General features: G+C 40.4%; 1 protein-coding gene across 1 annotated transcript; it reads right to left on the reverse strand.

Annotated features, from left to right (window-relative positions):
• Positions 1-494: 494 nt before the first annotated feature.
• Positions 495-20,680, reverse strand: PPP2CA (protein phosphatase 2 catalytic subunit alpha). Its single transcript, XM_065874227.1, has 7 exons — positions 20,348-20,680; positions 7,641-7,850; positions 4,712-4,885; positions 4,044-4,133; positions 3,362-3,523; positions 1,997-2,115; positions 495-1,257 (listed from the first exon to the last, which is right to left on the reverse strand). Exons 1-7 carry the CDS (start codon positions 20,447-20,449, stop codon positions 1,185-1,187), a joined length of 930 nt encoding a protein of 309 aa, XP_065730299.1. The 5' UTR covers positions 20,450-20,680; the 3' UTR covers positions 495-1,184.
• Between the last annotated feature and the right edge of the window lie 3,231 nt (positions 20,681-23,911).

Below are 23,911 nucleotides of genomic sequence, written 5' to 3' on the forward strand. Positions count from 1 at the left end.
ACAAATATTCGTTAAGAACTTACCACTCTGTCAATCATCTTATAGTGTCCACATTACATAGCAATATTTATAACCAGAAACTGCAGTGACTGATAAGTAGATACATTATTTAGTTTGTTAACCTCTACCTGAAAACATGCTTTTTTCATTAAAAAACAAAACCCGAAAAACATAAATCTCGATTTATATGGTTTTACAATCAGGTCTTACTGAAGCAGCAGAGACTTCATTTCCTTTCTTGCAGACAATATGCAGGAAGAAGAACCCACACAAAGAGCATGCTGGCAATCTGACATATTGTACTATCTGGACTACAAATAAGTCCTGAAATTCATTTGAAGAATGTCAAGGAGTTACGAGAGAGATTATGTAGTGGCCTTGATTTTTATTTTTCTTTACCTAGAATTCTACAAATTCTAAAATTTATCAATTGATGTATCTTTTAAATAAACAGCACCAGTCTTGCCCATTGATACAATTAAAATTTGACTTTCTCAGTTCTTAGTTCACAAGTTTATTATGAAAAACACTGCAGTGCTCTTGTGCAGTAACATCGTCTTACAGGAGGGAGGGAAAAAAAACAGTTCTGTTCAGAACAACTCACCAGGATCTGACGGTAACAAAGAACAACATGAGGCTGAGATTTGAGAAGGGGAAATAAACTGAGTGCAGACAAATCATACAATTAAATTAAACAGTATCCCTGAAAATAAACAAAACGATTTCAAAACTCACAAGTAGAGGGGAGGCCTTGGTACTTAATTTTAAAAATGTTCATTAAGCTCCAATGATTGTTTGCTGCTATTCTTATCTACAGTCATGCTGAGTAAAGCTATAGCTAAATGGAAGTTAAATTGTATTCACGAGGTGTTAATGTTTACATCTTATTATCTGCAGTCTCTCAGAGAAAGCAAAGTAACTACAAATAGCGCTATGCCAGAAACTGGTTTCTTGACCAACAATGTCGCTTCAGCATGCAATGAACTGGTTCATTCTAAAGTGGTCATGGCTGTTGATGACAAGAGGCTTTGTATTTTTATATGGCACATCTTTTTGGTCCGTGTGAAAACAAGTTTTTTGAATGTTAACTATTCTCTGACACTTTGTGGAGTTACTGTTGCTCTTCCCATTTCCGTTAGGTCAATATATGGTTCATGGCAATACTGTACAAGTTTAAAATTTCGTTACAGGAAGTAGTCTGGGGTACGACGAGTAACATGTGGCTCGCCTCTGCGAGGTGCTGGGTCAAACTGCAAGCTGAAAAACAAGACATATTTGTTGTTCATACTCCAAGACATCAATGTACTGACAATTAAAATCAAGAATATTAGTCTTTGACTCTACACATTTTTTAATAGTTTGTTTTTTTAAAAACTGAAGTATAATTGACTTACAGCACTGTTTTAGTTCCAAATGTACAACAGTGTTTTGAAATTTCTATACATTAATTATAATATGATCTAGATAAGTCTAGTTACCACCTGTCACCATACAGTTATTACAATATTACTATATTCCCCATGTTGTACATTTCATCCCCGTGCAGATTTTTACATATTTCCCCCCATCCATTAACTTAATGTATTAAGAGAACCCTAATCATGCATTTAATAAGGGTCTTCTGGCTGCACGCCTCCTCAAAGAAGCAAGGCAACTTCAGCTAGAGGATATGCTTCTGTATATCTGTAGTTCCTTCTAAGACCATTTGAAAGGAGGATTCTACTAAATACATGAAGTTTAAAGAACCTAAGGTACTGTTATCTATTATCTCATCCTCAGGATATATTTTATTAACTCTACAATAAAAACATGGATTTAAAAGTTAAATCCCTAATAATTCATATTAGGATCTAGGTTTCTGTTGATGTGTTTCAAAGGAAACTTAAAAAATCCAATTGGAATCCGGATTTAGCATAAGCTCTTGAAGTGTTCAACTTCACTTTAAAACTAATATATTCAAGTAATGGTAACCAATGACTCAAGTGTATATACTTACAAAGAGTATTTTAGAGTATCATCAAGTTCCATGATTGCAGCTTGGTTACCGCAACGATAACAATAGTTTGGAGCACTGAAAATCGTTACTACATTTCGGTCATGGCACCAGTTATATCCCTACAAGGAAAAGAACAGAAAATAATCCCCTATTTTACTCCCTTATTTACACAACTAAATGTGACTTCTCTCAAGAGGGGAAAAAAATATCTCCCCTTCTGCCCAAAAGGCTTTTTAAAAAGTATTGCTTTGTTTCTGGATGATTCAATAATTTTCTGTACTCCACACAACTTTTTTTTTTCTTTTTGCTGTGCCATGCAGCTTGTGGGATCTCAGATCTCAGTTCCCCGACCAGGGAATGAACCCAGGCCATGGCAGTGAAAGCACTGAATCCTAACCACTAGACCACCAGGGAACTCCTTCTGCACAACTTAAAAAAGAACCAAACATGTATTTATTTTTTCCCAAAAGTACAAAAGTTGTCTACTATAAAAAGAAAATCCCTAAAAAAAATCACCGATAAGAAAAGGATAAGCTACTTCTTATATATCCGACTTTCAGTAAATAACAGCATTTCTTCAGCCTCTCTTATTGCAGTAGCCCTAAACATGATACAAGAATGAGTTTATGGCCATTCCTTGTAGAGGCAGACACAGACTCCTGGAGACCAGAACCTTATTAATTCTGTCCTCAGTCAGTACAGGTATTACCTGTACTGCCCAAGGTATAAAGGAGAGGCACCTCTAGGAACTCCAGCCTCATTCTCTCAAAGCCCATCTGAATGCATGAGTTACTTTTCAAGTATTATTCACAAATTTCTTTCCCTATCTCTAGCAAAGTCAGACTTTATTGATAATCACAATACAGTTGTATTAGTATTAATCTAAACAGGACCCTAATTTTATAAGTATGTTAATCAATGTTCTATGCTAAGAATTTAGCCCATTTCCCTTTAGCTTCTTCTTTCAAATCACCTGTAATCCTATCATCCAAAGGACCACTTAAACATTTTGGTGTATTTCTTCCTAAACTCTCTTCCATATATACACATGTTAAATACATGAAATAAAACTGAGACCATAAAATATTATTTTTCACTCTCCCCCATCTTACTTTCCCAGCCTTAAACCCCAAGCACTACTCAGTCATTAAGAATTCTCTGAAAACATTTTACCTATGAATTTCATTTGGATCCAAAGTTTGAGATTTTAATTCTAGTCTGCATCTACTAAAAAGGCTCAGGCTATAATGGCAAATTAATCAGAAGAATACATGGCATGTTCTCACTATATCATATAATTTAAAATTCCCTAAGATCTTCCTTCATTAAGTTTACTTAAAAATCAAATCAAAGAACAGAACATACCTCCATCACCAGCTGATGAGCTCTAGACACCAACGTGAGGCCATTGGCATGATTAAATGTCTCAGAAATATCTTGCCCAAAGGTGTAACCAGCTCCTCGAGGAGATATACCCCAACCTCCACGGTCATCTGGATCTGACCATAGCAAGTCACACATTGGACCCTAAAAAGCAAGTTATATTTTAGATTGCCTTTTGCAAAATTGGTTAATATGTGATCTGAGTAATTCACCAGAAGCAGCACCTACTACGTCACTTTTTGAATGGTGTTTGCTGAAAATGGTAAAAGGTTTTGCAGATAGAGTCAAATAAATAAACTATTTCCAGATGTCTTTAAGAGGCAGAGCCTACATCAATGAGTCCCAATAGCAACAAGCCCTAACTAATTAATCTGCCTAGTGTATGCAAATTTCAATGTTAGGCAGTAGAGTTTAGTAACTAAGGCAGAAGCTCTTAAGACAACCAACACCTAGGTCCTAAACCCAGTCCCAGAGCTGTTGTGATCTTGGTAGGTTTCTTAACCTTAGCTTCTTAAGAATGGGGTCAACAAGAGTGCTCATACCACATGATCATTTTTGAGAATTAAACAAGAAAATACATACAATGAATCAAGTTACAATTAAATATTTCCTCTCTCTAAAAAGTTTTTTGAAAAGATTTTATTACCAAAAATAAGGTCAATACCTCATGGGGAACTTCTTGTAGGCGATCAAGTGCTCTGATGTGATCCAGTGTATCTATGGATGGTGAGAGGCCACCATGTAGACAGAAGATCTGAAAAGAGTGGTTTACAACATTACCCTCATTTAAAATAAACTACAAACATTCTGGACTAAGCTGCAGGCTGTAGCCCACATCACTCAGCCCTGTTGGTGTTTCTGTGTTCTTCCAGAACCAGGCTTGTTTCTGCAGATCTTTCTTTCTTGCCTCCCACTCTAAACTATGGAATACACTCCCTTTCTTCCTGATAAACCATCCCTACTGCACCCAAACCCCAATCAGCTCTTCTAAGAAAACATTTCTCTGACCTTACCCTCCATCATAGACAATTATCTTCCTTCTCACAGAATTTTCTTGCAGTTTCTTCTGTGCACTGCTGCTCTACTGGGACCAGTAAATAGTTAATTACATCTCCCCGACATGTCCAGAAACAGCCCGAAAGGATGGACGGGCTACATCTTCCATCCCCCTGTGGTCCCAACATATAGTTCAGTGCCCCTCACAAAGACTGCACTTCAAAGAAAAACCCCAAAGGGATGTGAGGATGGAAAAACAAGTTACTGGCACCTAAATGTAAGAAAGCAGATTCTTGAAAATAATCAGCAATGTAAGTTTCAAGAAGACCTACATACCTGCCCATCCACCAAGGCAGTGAGAGGAAGATAGTCAAAAAGATCTGTAAAATATTTCCAAACATTTGCATTTCCATACTTCCGTAAACACTCATCATAGAAACCATATACTTGTGTGATCTGTCTGCTCTCATGATTTCCTCGAAGAATGGTGATGCGTTCACGGTAACGAACCTGAAACAACAAATGTGAAAACATGAACGGCTGGCTCCTTCAAAAACCAAATAAAAATCCAGCAAACATTCTACAGGTAAATACAGAATTCCAACTTTGCTGGAAAAAACATCCCACGCCCCTACATCACACAAAAGTGAAATCACACCTACAGATCATTTATCCCATGGGGTATCTGCCAACCCCATTTCAACTAAAATCAAACTCTCACTACCACTAACTTTATCCCACGCATAATCACCAGCTGCAAAACTCCATCCATGAGTTTTTTTTATTACATTATACAACCACCATTGCAATCCAGTTTTAGAACCGTTCCATTAACCCAAAAAGATCCCTCGTGCCTGTCTGCAATCACTCCCGACTCCCACTCTCAGCAACTACCGATACTTTGTCTCTTAAGATTTGCTTTCTCTAGAAATTTCATATAAATGGAATCAATACAATATGTAGTTTTTTTGTGTGTCTGGCTTCTTTCACTTAGAATATTTTTTAGACTCATCTGTGAATGGATCAGTGGTTTGTCTCATTTTACTGCTCTGCACAGTATTCCATTGTATGGCTATACCATATATAGCCATATTTTGGTTTTTTATTCACCAGTAGACTGAACATTTGGATTGTCTGCAGTTTTGGGCTATTATGAATAATGTTCTTATGATCATACCACATATAAGAAGTTTCTGTACGCATATATGCTTTCATTTTTCTCGGAGAGATTCCTAAGTTTCTAATCTCTCCAACAAACTCACTAACATACGGTTATTACTAGCCTTATTGATGAAAGCCATTCTAATGGGCCTGATTCTGACTTTAATTTGCATTTCCCTGATGACTAAAGTTTGAGCATCTTTTCATGTGCTTAATGACCATTCATATATCTTCTTGGGTGAAACATCTATTCAAATATTTTGTCCACTTAAAACTTATGTCTTCTTATAGGTTTTAAAAATATATATATGAATACAAGTACTTTTTTCTTAGTGATGTCTTTTGAAGGAAAAATCAATTTTTATGAAGTCTAATTTAATCAGTTTTTTAATGGCTTGTGTTTTTGGTATCATATCTAAGACATCTTTGCCAAACCCAAGGTTACAAAGATTTTCTATGTTTTATTTTAGAAGTTTCACAGTTTTAGCACTCATATTTAGATCTATGACTGACGTTGATCCATTTGTAAGGTATGAGGTAGCTAAGCTCATTTTTTGCATATGGATGCCCAACTATTCCAGCACTATTTGCTTAAGTTTCCTTTCCCCTGTATTAAGTCTGCTAGGGCTACCATACGAGGTACCACAGAATGGAAGGCTTAAAGAACAGAAATTCATTTCCTCACAGTTCTAGAGGCTAGAAGTCCAAGATCAAGATCAAGGTGTCAGCAGGGTTGGTTCCTTCTGAAGGCCTCTCTTCTTTGGCTAGATAACGGCCATCTTCTCCATGTGTCTTCTCATCTTCCCTCTGTATGTGTCCTAATCTCTTCTTATAAGGACACCAGTCATATTGGATTAGGGGTCACCTGTATGACCTTATTTTACCTTAATTACCTCTTTAAAGGCCCTACCTCCAATACAGTCACATTCTGAGGTACTGGGAGTTAGGACTGTAACATATGAATTTGGGGAAGGGGTGGCGGTGGCACAATTCAGCGCATAACACAAACATGAACTCTTAAAGGTAGCATATTTATTCCTCCTCTGAGCACTGGGATTCATCCTGGGCTTTAAGTGCAGGTTAGCTTGCAAGGCTACTTTCACGGCATCTAGAGTCACTGCAGAAACTTTCCATCATTTAATTCAACTCCTTCAATTTACAAATGCAGAACATAATGACCTCCAAAAATGTTTTGTAGCACTTTACATGATTCAGACCTGCAGCTTCATGAACACTTATACTTTGTTAATTGCCTAAACTTCAGCTCTTGCCAAAACCACATCTCACTGCTTCTCCAGTACTAGAAGATGCTGGCAGCCATCTTATCATTCTACATATTCTTTAAAATAAAATCATCTCCCCCAAAGTAAAGTCAAATAATTTCTTTTAAGGGAGAAAGGTCATCTCAAAAAAGCTTTTTACCATTTTGTGTTTCACCTTCAGATCTTTGTATATTTCCCAAAGCTACAACTGGTATAAAACAACATGCTTTCTTTAATTATCACTTCTATTGTTCTAGATTATGTCATGTTTAATGGCTGCAAACTATTCCATTGAGGTAAGCCATAATTTAGAAATTCACTTACCATTAGATATTTATATCAATTCTTTCTGACATTTAAGATGCTACAATTTATGTTTTCATGTAAGTAAAGCTCTTTTCCTCTTAAACGTCTTCCTCTGTACAATTTTAATTATATGATTATTGTGTCAACGGATATAAACATGCCAATATTTGAAATATTTTGCTCCTTTAAAATACTTCAAAAATACCTAGAAAGGTAATTATATTACCTCTCATATCCCAAATTACTGAACTAAAATTTCTATTTAATCAGCCTTCTAGCATTTTTAAATCATGAGGCATTTTCTTCCTTAGAAAATAACCTTCTTGTTTTTATTCTGTACCATTCCCTCATTCAGAATGAAGATAGACCTATGATTTATTAAGTCCCAAACCTGAATATCTAAATTCCTAAATGTGGGGATTTATTCTAAAAGCTAACACGCAGATGGAGCAAACTACAAATCACTGGGTAAAAAAGGACATTCAAGAAGACTGCCATACCCAGTTCAAAATGCTCAAACATAAAATTGAAATTACCTTAAGAGCTACAAGCAGAGTAACTGTTTCAACTGAGTAATATCCTCTGTCAACATAATCTCCCATAAACAAGTAATTTGTATCTGGTGATTTGCCACCAATTCTAAACAGTTCCATGAGATCATGAAATTGCCCATGCACATCTCCACAGACAGTGACTGGACATCGAACTTCTTGCACATTGGATTCTTTTGTCAGAATTTCTTTAGCCTACAGATAGAGAAAAATAAACCAAGACATTTCACATTAAAAAACATTAACAAAGATATGTTTAATTACACATAAGATATGTTTAAGTTACCCTTAATATAGCTTTAAAGGGTAGACTCAGCATAAGATGAAACTGCAGACAATTACGATCCTATTAAAATAAGGGGGCAAGACATGCCTGGAACCTATCCACCAGCTATCTCACCTCTGATACCTAGAAAAAAAAAATGTATCAAGATACATAGTCCCATTCCTCTCATCAGTATCATGAGTTTTAGATCTATCAGTTGCCATCTAAGTGCTAAAGAGATCATGATTAGCAGCCATATACAATCAATGAAAATGGAGCAAGACACTCAGGTACCTAGTTCCTGAGCTTTAGAGTTCTAACTACAATGCACTCTAGGATTCCAGGCTACGAGGAGAGGTTTCTTAGTCCTACTTTAAAAAAAAGACTTTTGGAAGACATTAAAATTTTGTCTGTATTTTGGGTTTTTTATCCTCTTTATATCAAAACATAAACAACTTATTTTACAACTGTGACTATTCAATATACATGGTTTTTATGTTGCTTTCAGAAAACCATTTGGCATCCTATGCATTCCCCCATGTAACCACAAATTCAAACATCATTTTTAAGAGCAACATAATATTCCACTCAGTAGAAACTCTTTTATTCATTTCAACACACATTTATTGATCATTTATTGTATGCCAAAAACTGTGAAGAGAACTGGGAGATAATCATTCATTTGCTCAACCATGAGTGATACTTTGTGCCAGGACCTGTGCTAGCTCCTGGAGGTATACTGAACAAGATAAAGATAGATCATTCCCACACCAGGGCTGGGGAGGGGGTATAGGGGAACGACCACAAACAAGTAATCAAGTAACGAAGCACAGACTGTATTAAGTGCCATGGAAGAAAGGGAGAGAGTAACTGGTGGAGGCCACTTTTTAAGATATCACAACAAACAAGACAGCCCATAAACGCACACAGTGGAGCAGGAGAGGCAGACTATAAATAAAAGATCATTACAAAAGAAAGGGCCAAGTGCTAAGACATGCTAGAGTAAGCAGCAGTGTTCCGGGCTCACAAAAACTGAGAGCTATGAAAACTGCCTGAGGTGCAAATAATGGGCGGGAGCTACAGAAATGGGATGGGAATAGGAAACTGGAGGACATCAAACACCGGCAGACGTAATCATGCGTATAAAGTCCAAGGAGTTAAGCAGAAAAGGTTAACATGGCTAAAGCATAGCATGCAAGAGTAGAGAAGAGAGCAGACTGGGGTGGGGTCAGGTTGACAAACTACCCTGGTTTTTAGCACTGATAGTCCTGCTTCCCAGGAAATGCCTCAGTTGTACCCAGGCAAACCATGATGACAGTTGGTCACCCAGCTAGGAAATGTAGGAGGAGAATGGAGCATGGATATGGACTGAAAACAAGTCTAATCAAAGTAGTATTAAAACAAAGATCCACTGGCAGAAAATTTGATTAGTGAATTAAGGATTTCAGAGGTAGGGCTGTGGATATGGATATCTGAGGTGTTGTAGAGCTTAAAGGCCACCCACCAGTATTCAGGGACCAACCCACCGACAAGTCTTGCCTAGTCTCCTTCCAAAACATCTCAATCCTTATGCTTCTATCTTTTTTGCCAATACCCTGGTCCAAGACACCATCAACTAACCTGGATTACTGTGCTAGCCTCCACAAAAAACTCCCTGTTTCTAGTCTTCCTGCCTCCAATTTAATTTCCATGCAACAATCAAAGTGACAGTTTAAAAAATTATCACCAGATTCATTTTATCCACCATTGTCTACACAGCACCTCGCTAGAACAATGCCCCACGCACTTAATATCTATTTTGAGGAAATCAAGAACTTAAACTGAGACAGGTCATCTTTAGGGAGAGCCATGGATGTCTGCCAGGACAACAGCATAAGTACAAACCTGGAAAGTGGTACCAAGTTCTCTGGAGAATGAAGAAATAGCAGGTAATAACCGTAAGGAAAAATGTCCAGGTATCTAGGTAGAGGACAGAAGCCTGAAAAACACAGGGAATTTTATCCTCAAATAGAAGGATGCAGAACCCATCCACCTGGGAGGGCTACTAGAGAAGGTACAAGACTTCCTCAGGGAGTCAGTTAAGCCAAGAAGGTAAAAGTAATTTGTTCTGAGAATGGGCTTAAAGTGTTTTACTTCATATATCCAATCAACATTTATTGAGCATCTTCTATTTGGGATCAGCAGTATGGAATGGTGTCCCAGAATGTACAGTGCGAGGCTGGGTCAAGGGAAAGCAACACACAGCAATATGCGGGTGAAACTATCATAAGAGAATTGTTGCTAATGAGCCATTGCTCATTACATTTTGAGTGACAACCAAGGATGTCAAGGACTGTTTTTAAGGTAGTGGTATGCAACCTTAGCGGCACATTAAAAAATGACCTGGGAAGCTCTTTAAAAATATCTGGATGCCCAAACTACTCCTCTCCCAATTAAGTCAGAATCTTTGTCTGTGGGATCCAAGCGTCAATAATTTTTTTAAGTCTCCCCTCCCTACCCTACACTAGTGCTTTCTTAGGTGCTGCCAAGTTTAAGAACCACTATTTTCAAGTCTCCAAACATTTTGGGAAGCCTATTTCAGGACATTTACCAACCACTGACATCACAATGTTAGTTATTAATTTCATCTAACATTTTTAAATTTAGAAAAAATTTCCACTGTGTTTCAAAAAGAGGTATTTCTTAAGAAATACATATAATCCATCTCTCTATAGTAATTCCAACTTCCCAATTTATTATTACTAAAAAGTGGAAGTTCACTAGGCATATTCCATTACTAAACCTGTTTGGAATTAATAACAGGCCTGATGTTTTCAGCACCTACTACATACTAATAAAAACAGCTATGAATGAAATGATAGGTCCTACTTAAAAGAAATTTGCAGGACTCCCCTGGTGGCTCAGTGGTTAAGAATCCACCTGTCAATACAGGGGACACGGGTTCGAGCTCTGGTCCAGGAAGATCCCACATGACGTGGAGCAACTAAGCCCGTGCTCCACAACAAGAGAACCCCTGCAATGAGAAGCCCACGCACCGCAACCAAGAGTAGCCCCCGCTCGCCACAACTAGAGAGAGCCCGCACGCAGCAACAAAGACCCAACACAGCCAAAAGTAAAAATAAAATAAGTTTATTAAAAAAAATTTTTTTTAAAAACGTACTTTTGGGGGTTTTGTCTCAACTTATCAGCTCTCAGATGATCACTACACAAAATACACTAGTCCCAGAACACCACAACAAAGAAGACTGTAGATGTCCTTATTCTAGTCAGGAAAACTAATCACAGCATAGCTTCTCTAAGACATCTCTTTTTCTATCACAGGAGTCAGGCCTTATAAATCCCAGAAGCACCTAATAGAACCCCCTCTATGGGTCACCCAATGGGACCTCTAATGAGTCACCTTTAGTGCCTCCAGGCCTTCACCAACCATCAGTTTCAAAGATAGCTATACAACTTCAAATCTCTGGTTTAATACTCAAAGTAAATGGTACAACCAGACTCTCAAGGTAACTTAGTTAACATTAGAGACTAAAAAATTTTTAGTAACTACCTTTTCACTCTCTGGTATTCTGACTCCCATAATTTAAAGCCTCATGTCACCTGAACCATGCAGAGAAGCAAAAGTAACACACACACTTCAAACTTTTGTTTCCCCTAAAACATTTTTCAGGGACTTCAAATGTCTCAGCTAATATAATTCATATTTGAAAAAAGAATTAAGATCAAGTTTTAAGAAACAGTGTAACTAGCACCATACTGATTTATTTATCGGAACCCTACTGAAATTCAGGCAAATGATACAGACTGGAATGAATTCAAGGGAAGAACCTTCCTAGAACAAGGTTAAAACTGGAACAAGCAATTCCATTAATAAGAGCTTATCACAAGTAACTGTGGAAAGTTAAAAATTTTTACACCTTCCTGAAATTTAAAAATTTAGATTCACCCAAAGACCAGCAACCTTCAGGAGCATTAATTTATTATAAACATCCTCTCAGCATTCTGAGTTCGGATTCAGAAATCTCACTCTATTTTCAACCTCCTATAAAAACATCAGGTAATAAGGCCAATGATCTATAGACTTAAGTAAGTCTTAGATATGGACCATACCTAACCACCATAATAACATGAAATTACAAACAAATCAGATTTAAAACAGACCAAAAGACCAACAGATCATCCAATCCAAGATTTTTCAAGGAAGACAAAAGAAAAAAACATGAACCAACAACAGATTTACCAACCACTTATATATATCTATTAATTTCCTTAAGGATATGCAACACTGATATCATTCCTACATAACTTACACAGTAGAAAAAGCCACGCAATACATTTATGCATTTTTAATTATTAAAAGAAAAAACGTATTTATGCATTTTTATTAAATCAAGGAACCATTTTAAAATACAAAATTACAAGGTAAAAATTCTTTGTGTAAAATGACTGGAAAACAATAAAATCTTAACAGATTGTTTATTTCAGCGGTGAGACTGTAAGAATGCTTTCTCAATTCTGCCACACCAGCAAAAACTATTCTCATTTCTTTATATTCCCTTCCAGTTTACAACTGGTCAACATCTCATTCTGTGTCCTAAATTTTCATATTCACTGACCCAATTTCCTATAGCATTACAGTGATCATTGTAAACCACTATATAATAGCTCCTGAACAGATCTACACACGTATTACTGTTTATTTGAATTATTTTCTTTCAGGAAAATTTCAATTGTGGGATTACAGAGCAAAACAATATTAACAATTTTTGTTCCCTATGTACCACTGGACCTATGCCTAACTTGTGCAGTAATAAATGTAAGACTGTATCCATTCTCAGCTATTTCAGATATAAAGTGTTATCTTCTAATTTAACTGGCACTTTTAATTTCAGGGTTTGAACTTTTTATTCCATGTTTATACAGTATCAGTTATTTTTCCTCTTGTACAACGTGTCCACACACATTCTTTGATTATTCATAGGGAGCCAAATGTTCTTAGATATTTTTCTATTAAAAATGTGATTATTAATTATCATGTTCATTAGAACTCTAGTTAAGTAAATTTAACATTTCATACTCTAATCCCAGTTGAATACATCTTCTACCAATAGAGCCATAAAGACATAAGAGAAGAGAAACAAAAAAAAGCAATAATTAATCTTTGAATTTTACTTCTCAGTTCAAGTAAAAACTGACGACATTTGAAAACTTTTTTAAAAAGCAAAATAATTGGGACTTCCCTGGCAGTCCAGGAGTTAAGACTGTGCTTCCACTTCAGGGGCACAGGTTCAATCCCTGGTCAGGGAACTAAGATCCCACATGCCGCATGGCACAGCCAAAAAATATAAAATACCTGTAGGGTCAAGCAACCATGACACACATCCTGATCAGGCATGGAAAAATATTTTTTAAAATAAAATAAAAGGCAAAATAATTAAATTTGCAAGCAAGAATCAAGCTTTTCAATATCCTAAGAGAATTCCATTTTGCTTCATACTGCTTTTATGAATCAATGGTAGGTTTCTTTGATTTTCATAACTGTGGAAAAAAATTTAAGGTTCATGATAAATTAGTATATGTGGCTAGATTTTTATTTTGGTGTGATACATAGGGTAGGACATATTACTAGCCCTGGAAGCAAATGAGTCTTTAGTTAATTGTCTTCAACTATCAAATCTTTCTTCATACCACTTGTCTTGCATTAATTATACTGATCAGATGCCTCTAATATTTTATGAAATATTTGTCTTCTTTGATTAAAATCTGTATGATTATAATACTTTCAAAGTATCATAACCCTCCACATAATGTTCTGCAAACAAGTATCTACTATTTGGTTTAGGGCCTAATGGAAAGAAAAGGTCAGGGATGAGGGATAATTCTAAATTTATATTAAGAGAAAATATGTAAGGTGATGTTTTCCCATCTGTTTCTGTAAAACAACCATCTTCACCTCTGACCAAAATGAATGACTGCTTTCTTTAAAGCTGTGTGTCTCACGTGCAACAGACTGGCCTCCATCTTTACCAACGAACATACCCATGTGCATGAATTAAACAGTCTCAATCATTCCTGCATAGGGAAAAAATGTTAATCTACTGAACTGAGAAATGTTGCTATATACACAGTTGTTTAAAAATTTTCACCATAACAACCCATGTTGAATTGAGATTCAACCACTCTGGGTCTCAGTCTCCTCCCTCATCTGTGAAAGGTGACTTGGCCTAGAGGATCTTTGAGGGTTTTTTCATTACTAAAATTCTACACATCCTAAAGCACTTCACTTCTTAAGCCTTTTTAATGAAAATCAAAGCCACCCAACAGAGATAGCAGGCATTACTGCTAGTTTACAGATGATGGGTACCAGAGAAAGACAATTAACTTGATCACCACTAGCACAAAAATTCTAAAATCTTTCCTATCTGGAGTTTACTACAAGTTCAACCTCCTGACTAATCCAAAACCCTGCTACTAGAGCAAAACAACTAACAGATCCCTACAATTATACTATTTAGACAAAGCTCAACAAATAGTGAAAATAGTACATATAAAGGAAGCATAATAAATTTTGCTTGAATGGACTTCCCTGGTGGCGCAGTGATTAAGAACCTGCCTGCCAAGGCAGGGGACACGGGGTCAAGCCCTGGTCTGGGAAGATCCCACATGCCACGGAGCAACTAAGCCCATGCGCCACAACTACCGAGCCTGTGCTCTAGAGCCCGCGAGCTACAACTACTGAAGCCCATGTACCTAGAGCCCATGTTCCACAACAAGAGAAGCCACCGCAATGAGAAGCCCGTGACGCGCAACAAGAAGCCCGCACACCGCAACGAAGAGTAGCCCCCGCTCGCCGCAACTAGAGAAAGCCCGTGCGCAGCAAAGAAGACCCAACACAGCCAAAGAGAAATAAATAAAAAATAAATTTAGGGCTTCCCTGGTGGCACAGTGGCTGAGAGTCCACCTGCCAATGCAGGGGATACGGGTTCGTGCCCTGGTCCGGGAAGATCCCACATGCCGTGGAGTGGCTGGGCCCGTGAGCCATGGCCGCTGAGCCTGCGCGTCCAGAGCCTGTGCTCCGCAATGGGAGAGGCCACAACAGTGAGAAGCCCGCGTACCACCAAAATAAATAAATTTATATATATAAAAAAATTTTGGTTGAATGTATTCCAAAAACAAATGCACACTGTCACAGTTAATAATAATACTGACACTCCATAACCTGTGTGAACTACACTTTGCATGACCATCTAGGTAATGTTTGTCTTCCAGGTGCACTCTAGAACAAAGGTTCTCAACCTTCTTTCAGGCCCCTCAACAACAGAAAGGTAAAAATTCCCATTGGTGGTAGTAACTGAATGACTAAGGCAGAGGTGGGGACAGGGTGTGCCAGAGTGACTGGCCAGCTGGTCATGTACAGTTTAGAAAACACCCAGATGCAGATACATACGTCTCTGTCACTGCTTTGTCTATCCATTCCAAACCACAATACCAATATATCAGTGGCAATAGCAACCTTGTACTGTGAAGAAATTAAGCTGTTAACCCCAGACTGCTCTTCAGTTTTTTCAGACCCCACCCCCACCCCCAGCCATTTACTGGCAACCAGACCTCTCTCTGTCAGCCTCTTCTACAACTTCTGCTCCAGAAGCTGAAAGAAAACCTATTTTAAACAACAAACAAAATCTTTCCCCTTCCCAGTTCTACTCCATTTCAGATCTCACTTGTGTAGGAGAGGGCAGGTTGAGGGTTTTTTCAGAAAAGGATGGCAATGTGAAATGGGTAAGGAAAAAGGTGAAAATAAGAGAAACAGGTCAAAGTATAAAGAAAACGGTAAGGGGTGGGGGGTGGTTCTACGCCTCACATAACTTTTCCTACCTCTCCTCAGCGCCCTCAAAAAAGACCCCTCTCTGGGACTTCTCTGGTGGCGCAGCGGTTAAGAATTCACCTGCCATTGCAGGGGACATGAGTTCGAGCCCTGGTCTGGGGAGATCCCACATGCCGCGGAGTAACTAAGTCCGTGAGTGCGCCACAACTACTGAAGCCCGCGCGTCCAAAGCCCGTGCTCTGCAACAAGAGAAGCCACCACAATGAGAAGCCCGCACACCACAACAAAGAATAGCCCCCACTCGCTGCAACTAGAGAAAGCCCACGTGTAGCAGCAAAGACCCAACGCAGCCAAAAATAAATAAATAAATTTACAAAAACAAAGAAACAAAAAACACCAACCCTGTCTACCATGCCTCAACCCAAACCCAATGTCTCCTGGTTTTCCTAGCTTATCTCCTCCAAACTAAACAAGCAATACTCCACAGGTAACTTACAAACCTGACTTACAATGAGATAGCGGAAAAAAAGAACAACAGACTACTGTTAACTCAAATGCTGTCCCAGTGCCCATCATTCTTTCTATAGCATGAGTTTCGCCTTAGTCCTACTGCCCATATTTGCAGACACAGAACTCTTGGCTCTGATAGAGAAAACAAAGGCAGAATGGGACAGGGGGTGGGGGGAACTTGTGTGTCTGAAGAGAAGAACTGTTCACCTTTTTGGTGTTTCCTCATTAAGTCAACTCAACACCAACTGCACTACCGCTTCATGCCTGGGAGATCACAGAATACACACAGGCAAACAGCCTTGACTGTGGAAGCTATGAGGATAAAAAGAAAGGCATTTTAACAAGCTTAATGAAAAATTTAAATATCAGTTACACTTTATTAGAGTATTTTAGAGCTTGGTCTCTGGATCATGATTTACACTATCTGAGAATACATAGAAAATTAACTGGGGTTTTCATCTCACTAATCTTATCTGCGAGGCAAATGCAGTTAGCCACGTCCAAATTGAAAAATAATTACTGTCTCCTCCTCCAGGAGAGAGTGGGACAACAGTATGTGACATGAATAGGAAGCTTTAAAGAACAAAAATTATGCTTTCTTTTACAGAGCTGTTAATTCTACAATTCAGTCTGGCCCCAATTCATCTGTGTCTTCATTATTAACACTAACTCAGAAAAGAGAAGGGGGCTGTGAAGCAAGACTAAAACATTGGGCTTACAAACCATAAACCTAGGCAATCTCAATTTAGCCCCTGTAGTCAAGTCACTTTATCTTTCTGAGCTGTGGTTTCCATCTCTAACTGAGGATAACTGTCTCATAAACCTGTTAAGAGAACTGTGTATGTGAAAGTATGATGACAACAATATTCTGTATCATGCTCCCCCCACAACTGCTTGTTCTCAATATTCAAATTACCTTTATGGAAATAAGCCAAACCACCTTTTAAATTAAACACACATACAGACTCACAAAAATATATTACCCATTTCATATAGGAATTTAACCTTGGCCAAGTACTTGCAGGTCATCCAACTAGCAGGAAGACTCATGCTGCATTTTATTTATAGTGCTTGTACAGCAATGGAAAACAGCATACCTAGGTAAAGAACTCCTTTGGAAAAAAAATCTGGCTATCAAACAACATTCTCCACAAGTTTGGTAAGACAAGAAAGCACAAAGCCAAAAATCATACCTAAATGAAGCCACTGCTGAACATAACAAAAGACTGTTTACTATAGTTAAAGCAAAAGCAAGCTGATACTATTTACTTCTTCCAATAGGTAGATGGAAACATACCAGTCCAGTTATACAGGTGTAGTAAATGACTACAGACCTGTGACTATAGACAAAACTGCTTCACTCACAGCAAATTTTTAAAGAACCAACAAATTATGATCCCCAAAATGACAAGGTATATCGCACACACAACAACCCTGTCTTTGATATAGACTTTCATCACATCTTGGGGGAAAAAAGCTTAACTAATTAATAACATAAAAACCATATTCACCCTTGTCTATAAACACACTTTCCTTCTTATAATCAAAAAATAATCAACTATTATCAAATAGCTATCTCCACCAAGTATCACTTCTTTAAAAGGAACAAAAGAAATAAAAAAAAACTATTATACTAATGAGAACTTTTGCTTCACTAAAAAGATTTGTACAAAAGATGTTTCAAGTCATGCACCCTAACTTATCCCATAAACCTAAAGAGCTGCCTTCAAATTAACTTAGTTTGGAAGGTTAATAATGCTCCAAAAGTTGGAATACTTACAAGTTAAAAAGTTTGAAGGCTGTGTGATAGCCCCCCAAAAGGATTCATGTTTTAGAAATCTAGCTTCAAATATTTTCTCCCTTTTTTTGGCTCTAAGAATTAAAATCTTGACACAGTAGATGAGCAATGGAGAGTTAAGCATAAATTGATTAACCTCACTACATCTTAGTTTTACAAACAGGTGGCAAACAACGACCATTTACCAGATGGATCAAGCTTCAGCCACCCCACTGTAACTCCAGTATTATCTTCTATTGTCTCCAACACAGACCCTCTACTTCTGTGTTCCATCTACTACTGACTTCCAACTAGATTCAGGCTCCTTGAAAATAAGCATGATTATTTTTCATTGCTTTTCATTCCTCTCATAAAAGTAAGCAATCTTGGATATCCAGTAAGTATTCAATATTTAAACACAGAGTACTAATTTAAAATGGGACTGTATAATCTAAGATTAGAAGGAAACTTGGAACATCTATTTTAATTCTAGTTTATAGACAGGAAAATGTGGACCAAGTGAAGTAGTTGCCTCAAGGTCAATCACAGTTAGTGGCAGAAAAAGGACTAGTGTCCCGTTCTAACTCACAGTCCAGTGGTCTTCCAATTACATCACTGCTCTCTTGTGATATTTTCTACACAAATGACTAGTCATCTAGCCAACTACTGACTCAAAGTCTTATACAGAGTAAAAACTCAAGCTTAAAAGTCATTAAAATCATCACTTATAGTACCTAGAAACTAAGACCTAACACTATACATTAAATAATTTTTAAAAGCCTATTTCTAAACTTTTAAAACAAGTATTATCCTCATTTGATGGAAGCAAATTAAGGATCAAGAAGCAACAAAAGACTACAATGCTACCATTAAAATTCAGCTCCAAGAGATTATGTGCCACTTCATCAACTAATAGGAGAGTTTTGTCGAAGCATGGGATAAATGAATCTGAGTTAGACTCACTTAAATTGCAATTATTCACAGAATAGTTTCTGAAAAAGCCGGTTTTAGGGGCATATACATCAAACTCATGAACATAATTTTCACATCAGGCCACAAACAAGTCAGCATAATTGCTTTCTAATAACTCTTCACTAATACAAATGCTAATATGATATTCCACAATTCTGTGGAACTAAAAAGAAATGCTGCAAAGTTAATTTTGAAAAGGTAAATTGAAACATTCATGGTGGAGCTCATCATTTTCTCTACTTAGGAAACTGAATTATAAGACAAACCCAACAGGCTATCTGTTTCCCCAGCTCCTTGGAAAAAACAAATCAGAAATAGGTAATTTAAAACGGCCTTACTAAAATAGACTACAACATTCCATTTTCAACACCTGTGAGATAAATTATTTAAACACTAAGCACAATATCTGGGATACTGTAAAAGCTCAATCGACAGCTATTCTTATCATTACTACCACTATTTAAAGTCACAAATATACAAACAACTTTTCCAAGGAAGAGCCAGGATACAAAATTTGCTCTTAGTTTGTTGCTCGTTTTAAAAAGAAATGGCAAAATGCCAAGTACGTTAGACTTAGACAAGCGTTTCACACTACCCAATTTGAGTCGGCATATAAATCATAAACTGACACTTGATTTCCAATCCCAAAGCTCCTTATGTAGTATGACTCACCAAATTCTCCATTCTTCCAACTATGAAAAATAAGTTATACTCCTCCCTATGACTACCACCATGACATTCGTAGAAACTAGGTTAGAAATTCATTTTAACATTCTTTAAAAACACGCTTCAAATAAGTCTCTGGAAAAGATATCTCGGTGAATTTAACACAAACCACCCAAGATAGTGCTAAAGCTGTGTGACCTTTAGAGAGATCCTAGGATCTGGTCTACAAGGGCCGTTCGGGGAGCTTCTGGACAGCTTTGGACCTAAGAATTAGGTCCGAGTACAAGTAAAAAGCCTCTTACTCACCTGAGTCCCAGGCCCCACTCCCAGGCCATAGAACTCAAGTCCTCTTACCCACATCTCAAAACCGTCCCCAACCCTGACCCACAGGGTCTCCGCTCCCCACAGCCACCTCGCCCCGCGCCAAGACCGCGAAGCTCTGAAGCCCCGGAGTTGGGGCAACGGCGCCATTTTAGGCGGCGGTGGTAACGACAACCAATTCCTGCGCGGGAGGCAGAGGGCGCCGGGTCGCCCGGGAGCCGCCGCCGGGCCGCGCCGGGCGCCGGTCTGGGAGGCTCGGGGGGCCGGGGCCTCCGCCATGTTGCACCCTCCCCATGGCCGCCTTCTTCTTTGCGGGCTCGGCCCGCCGCGGCTTCCGCATCCGAGGTGCAGCTCACCTTCTCGCAGAGGCTCTTGACCTGGGACTCGGAGAGCTGCTTGCACTCGTTCAGCTGCTCGACCCACTGGTCCAGCTCCTTGGTGAACACCTTCTCGTCCATGATGCCACCCGCCCGAAACGGCTGCCGCTCCGCGCTCCTCCCGCGCCGCCGCCCGCACACGGGCCACACACACACGCCGCCGCCGGTTCCCGGGGCACTTGTGCGGGTACTGGCGGTTGCTCGGCACTAGCGCTGGCCCGCTGGCTCGCCCCTCCGTGCTCGGCCACCGGCCGCGGCCGTCCTCCGCTCACTCTAGCCCCAAAGCTCTGCTCTCTGTAATGGCGGCCGCCGGCGTGGTGACGTCACGCCCGGCGTCAGGAGGCGGAGGGGTAGATGGGCCGGGACCAGAGCTGCGCAACTGCAGCGCCAGCCCGGATCAGCCGCCAGACTGGAGTGCTAGGGACCGAGGCGCAGGCGCAACGTAGCAGGCTGGTAACAGACACCTTAGCCTTTAGGGCGTTGTCCTCCAGAAGGGAGAGGCCGAGGGGGAAGGGAAGACCGAGACCGAGCAGGGGCCAGGCTTGCAGCTGGGAAGTAGGCTAATCCCAGAGCAGTACGTCCTGCGCGGCTGAGGCGCGGACGTGGCGCAGGCGCAGTCGGGGTGGGAGGGTGGCTCCTTGCTGCTGGAGACTTTCTCTAAGGCGATACGCTTCGGCTCTTCACGTGGCGACTGAAATCAAATCACGGAAATTAGAAATGCGACCCCATGCCTCCTCCGTGATACAACACTGGAATTGCGTGGGATTCCTGCATCTTGGGGGCAAGAACGGGCGCCGAGTGGTAGCCTGGTTGGAGTGGCCACCTTCGCCTCCGGGCGCGGCCGGCACCTTGTAATTAGGTCACTCGCAGGCGGAGGAGGGTGTACCTGTCGGGGGAGGGCCGCGCAGTGCACCTGACTCCCCCGGCACACACCTGTCCCCAGGCCTAGATGTCTCTTCCGGCGCGATGGCTGGGGCCTCGTAGCTCTCCTGGCTTCCGCACGCCCTGCGCAGCCTCACCCCTTGTGCCCAAGGTGTGCGCCTTCCTCCTACTCCGGTTCCTCCTGGGGAGAAACGCTCTCCTCCCCCAACCCCTGCCCACTCGGGCCTACTTTCTCAAGGGAAGACCGCAAGGAGATAGATGCACCCGTCCTGCCCGGGACCCGGTCGTGTTAGAAGCGGCAGTGGTCTGCGCTTTAAATGAAGCTCGGATACCCTAGGATCGGACCTCTGTCTGGCTGTGAATCTCTTTGAGATTTGTGAACTGTTTTCACATTTCGTCGTCCTTCCCTTCACAGAAATATTTGGCTCCATAGAGTGCCAACTATGTGCTAGATCCATGACTAGGATACAGAAGGGTCATCCAAACAGACATGGTACCCTACCCTGGTGGAGCTTGTATTCTCCCAACAGTACTTCCTAGTATGGTCTGCGGATATGTAGGCAGAAGAGCGATTATGATGTCCACAGGACCTGAGAGATAGAAGCTTTACAAAAGACATTAAACCTTAAAGGGCAAGGCAAGAGGTGAACCTGGTCCCTGTCTTCTAGACTCCTTACCCGCAATAGCAGCCAACCCAACTACTCAGCAGTGTGCTGGAGGAGAGCTCTCACTCTGCAGCCTTGACCACATCATCCTGACCATCATCCTGGCTGAAGAAGGCCCTAGAGGCCAGAATAAGCCAATGGTGGGACTGAAAATTCTCCTACATCCAAGACAACCTGCTTGACGAGGCTGACTGGCGTGGTCTACCCGGGCTGGAAATTGCAATTCCACTTTCTCAATTTCTGACTATGTTTTGCAGTTAACGTCCCCAAACACAGAGGAATAGGAGTTAAGACTATGTGGAATGAATGAGGAAGAAAATCATCACTTGGTGCCCGTCATTATAAAGCTATGCCCAGGGCTTCCCTGGTGGCGCAGTGGTTGAGAGTCCGCCTGCCGATGCAGGGGACACGGGTTCGTGCCCCGGTCCGGGAGGATCCCACGTGCCGCGGAGCGGCTGGGCCCATGAACCATGGCCGCCAGGCCTGCGCGTCTGGAGCCTGTGCTCCGCAACGGGAGAGGCCACGGCAGTGAGAGGCCCGCGTACCGCCAAAAAAAACAAAAACAAATAAAGCTATGCCCAGTGTGCTATCTTATTCACCATTGCCCTATACCTGTGAGAAGTGGTCCTTTCTCATCAGGCAAGAAGCAGACAGGCACTCAGAAAAGAGAAGGGAGTTGCCCAAGGTAGTAGTCAGGATTTAAAACTTCATACTCGCAAGTGCAAGGTCTCAGCCATACTCACACAACTTTGAGCCCTTTCAGACCTCAAAGGACTGAAATATGGAGTAGGCTCAGTATAATTTCCCTTTGCCTGAGTTCTCTTATCTAAAAAGGTGGGGGTGATGTTAGTTTGGCAGATTAAAAAGTATTGAGTACTCAGTATACTCCTAGATTATAATGAGTGGGTTTTTCCAAAATGCTGTGAGATCCTAGCTGGTAGCATTAATGCAGGTATTATTTTCTCTTGATGCAGATGACTTGGCTCTCCACCACCACAAAAATGGAAGCTATAATTATATATACTTAAAAAATCCTGCCAAATAATTAGATGCCATGACTTAACTTCTTAAGGAATGAATTCTAGGAAGCTCTTATTAGCATTCAAGCCGTGAAGTAAAGCATATATGATTATAAACAGTACAGAACTAAATCAGAATATCGTTTCCTTTAGAAGAAATCTAGAATTTTTTTTTTACTCTGTAGAACCCCAAATAACCAACGGATCTGAAAATTCAGTTTGATTTATCTGGTCTTGGCTAATTAGACCTGACTGTCTCAATTCTAGAGCTGAGGAATACCTGGAACAAAAAGTTAAAAGTGGGACTTCCCTGGTGGCGTGGGTGGTTGGGAGTTCACCTGCTGATGCGGGGGACAGGCCTGTGTGCCGCAGCTGCTGAGCCTGTGCTCTGGGGCCCGGGGGCCACAACTGCTGAAGCTTGTGTGCCTGGAGCCTGTGCTCCACAGCAGGAGAGGCCACCGCAGTGAGAGGCCCACGCACCATGGCAGAGAGTGGCCCCTGCTCGCCGCAACTGGAGAGGGCCTGCGCGCAGCAGTGAACACCCAATGCAGCCAAAAAGATAGATAAATTAAAAAAAAAAAAAGTTAAAAGCAAGCCAAAAAGAATTGTTCTTTTTTGGACTTCCCTGGTGGCGCAGTGGTTAAGAATCCACCTGCCAATGCAGGAGACACGGGTTTGAGCCCTGGTCCGGGAAGATCCCCATGCCGCGGAGCAACTAAGCCCGTGTGCCACAACTACTGAGCCTGCTCTCTAGAGCCCATGAGCCACAACTACTGAGCCTGCATGCCACAACTACTGAAGCCTGCGCCCCTAGAGCCTGTGCTCTGCAATAAGACAAGCCACTGCAATGAGAAGCCCGTGCACTGCAAGGAAAAGTAGCCCTGGCTCACCACAACTAGAGAAAGACTGCGTACAGCAACGAAGACCCAATGCAGCCAAAAATAAATAAATAAATAAATTTATTTATTTAAAAAAAA

Source organism: Phocoena phocoena, chromosome 3 (genome assembly GCF_963924675.1).
Source record: "Phocoena phocoena chromosome 3, mPhoPho1.1, whole genome shotgun sequence".
NCBI lineage: Eukaryota > Metazoa > Chordata > Mammalia > Artiodactyla > Phocoenidae > Phocoena > Phocoena phocoena.

What these genes read in the sequence shown, in the direction of transcription:
- PPP2CA (XM_065874227.1), bottom strand. Translation starts at nt 20,449, where the DNA reads ATGGACGAGAAGGTGTTCACCAAGGAGCTGGACCAGTGGGTCGAGCAG. An exon ending in TACAAGAAGTTCCCCATGAG is followed by an intron (nt 3,524 to 4,043) that starts GTATTGACCTTA and finishes CTTGCTTTTTAG; the next exon opens with GGTCCAATGTGTGACTTGCT. An exon ending in GATACTCTAAAATACTCTTT is followed by an intron (nt 1,258 to 1,996) that starts GTAAGTATATAC and finishes CTTGTTTTTCAG; the next exon opens with CTTGCAGTTTGACCCAGCAC.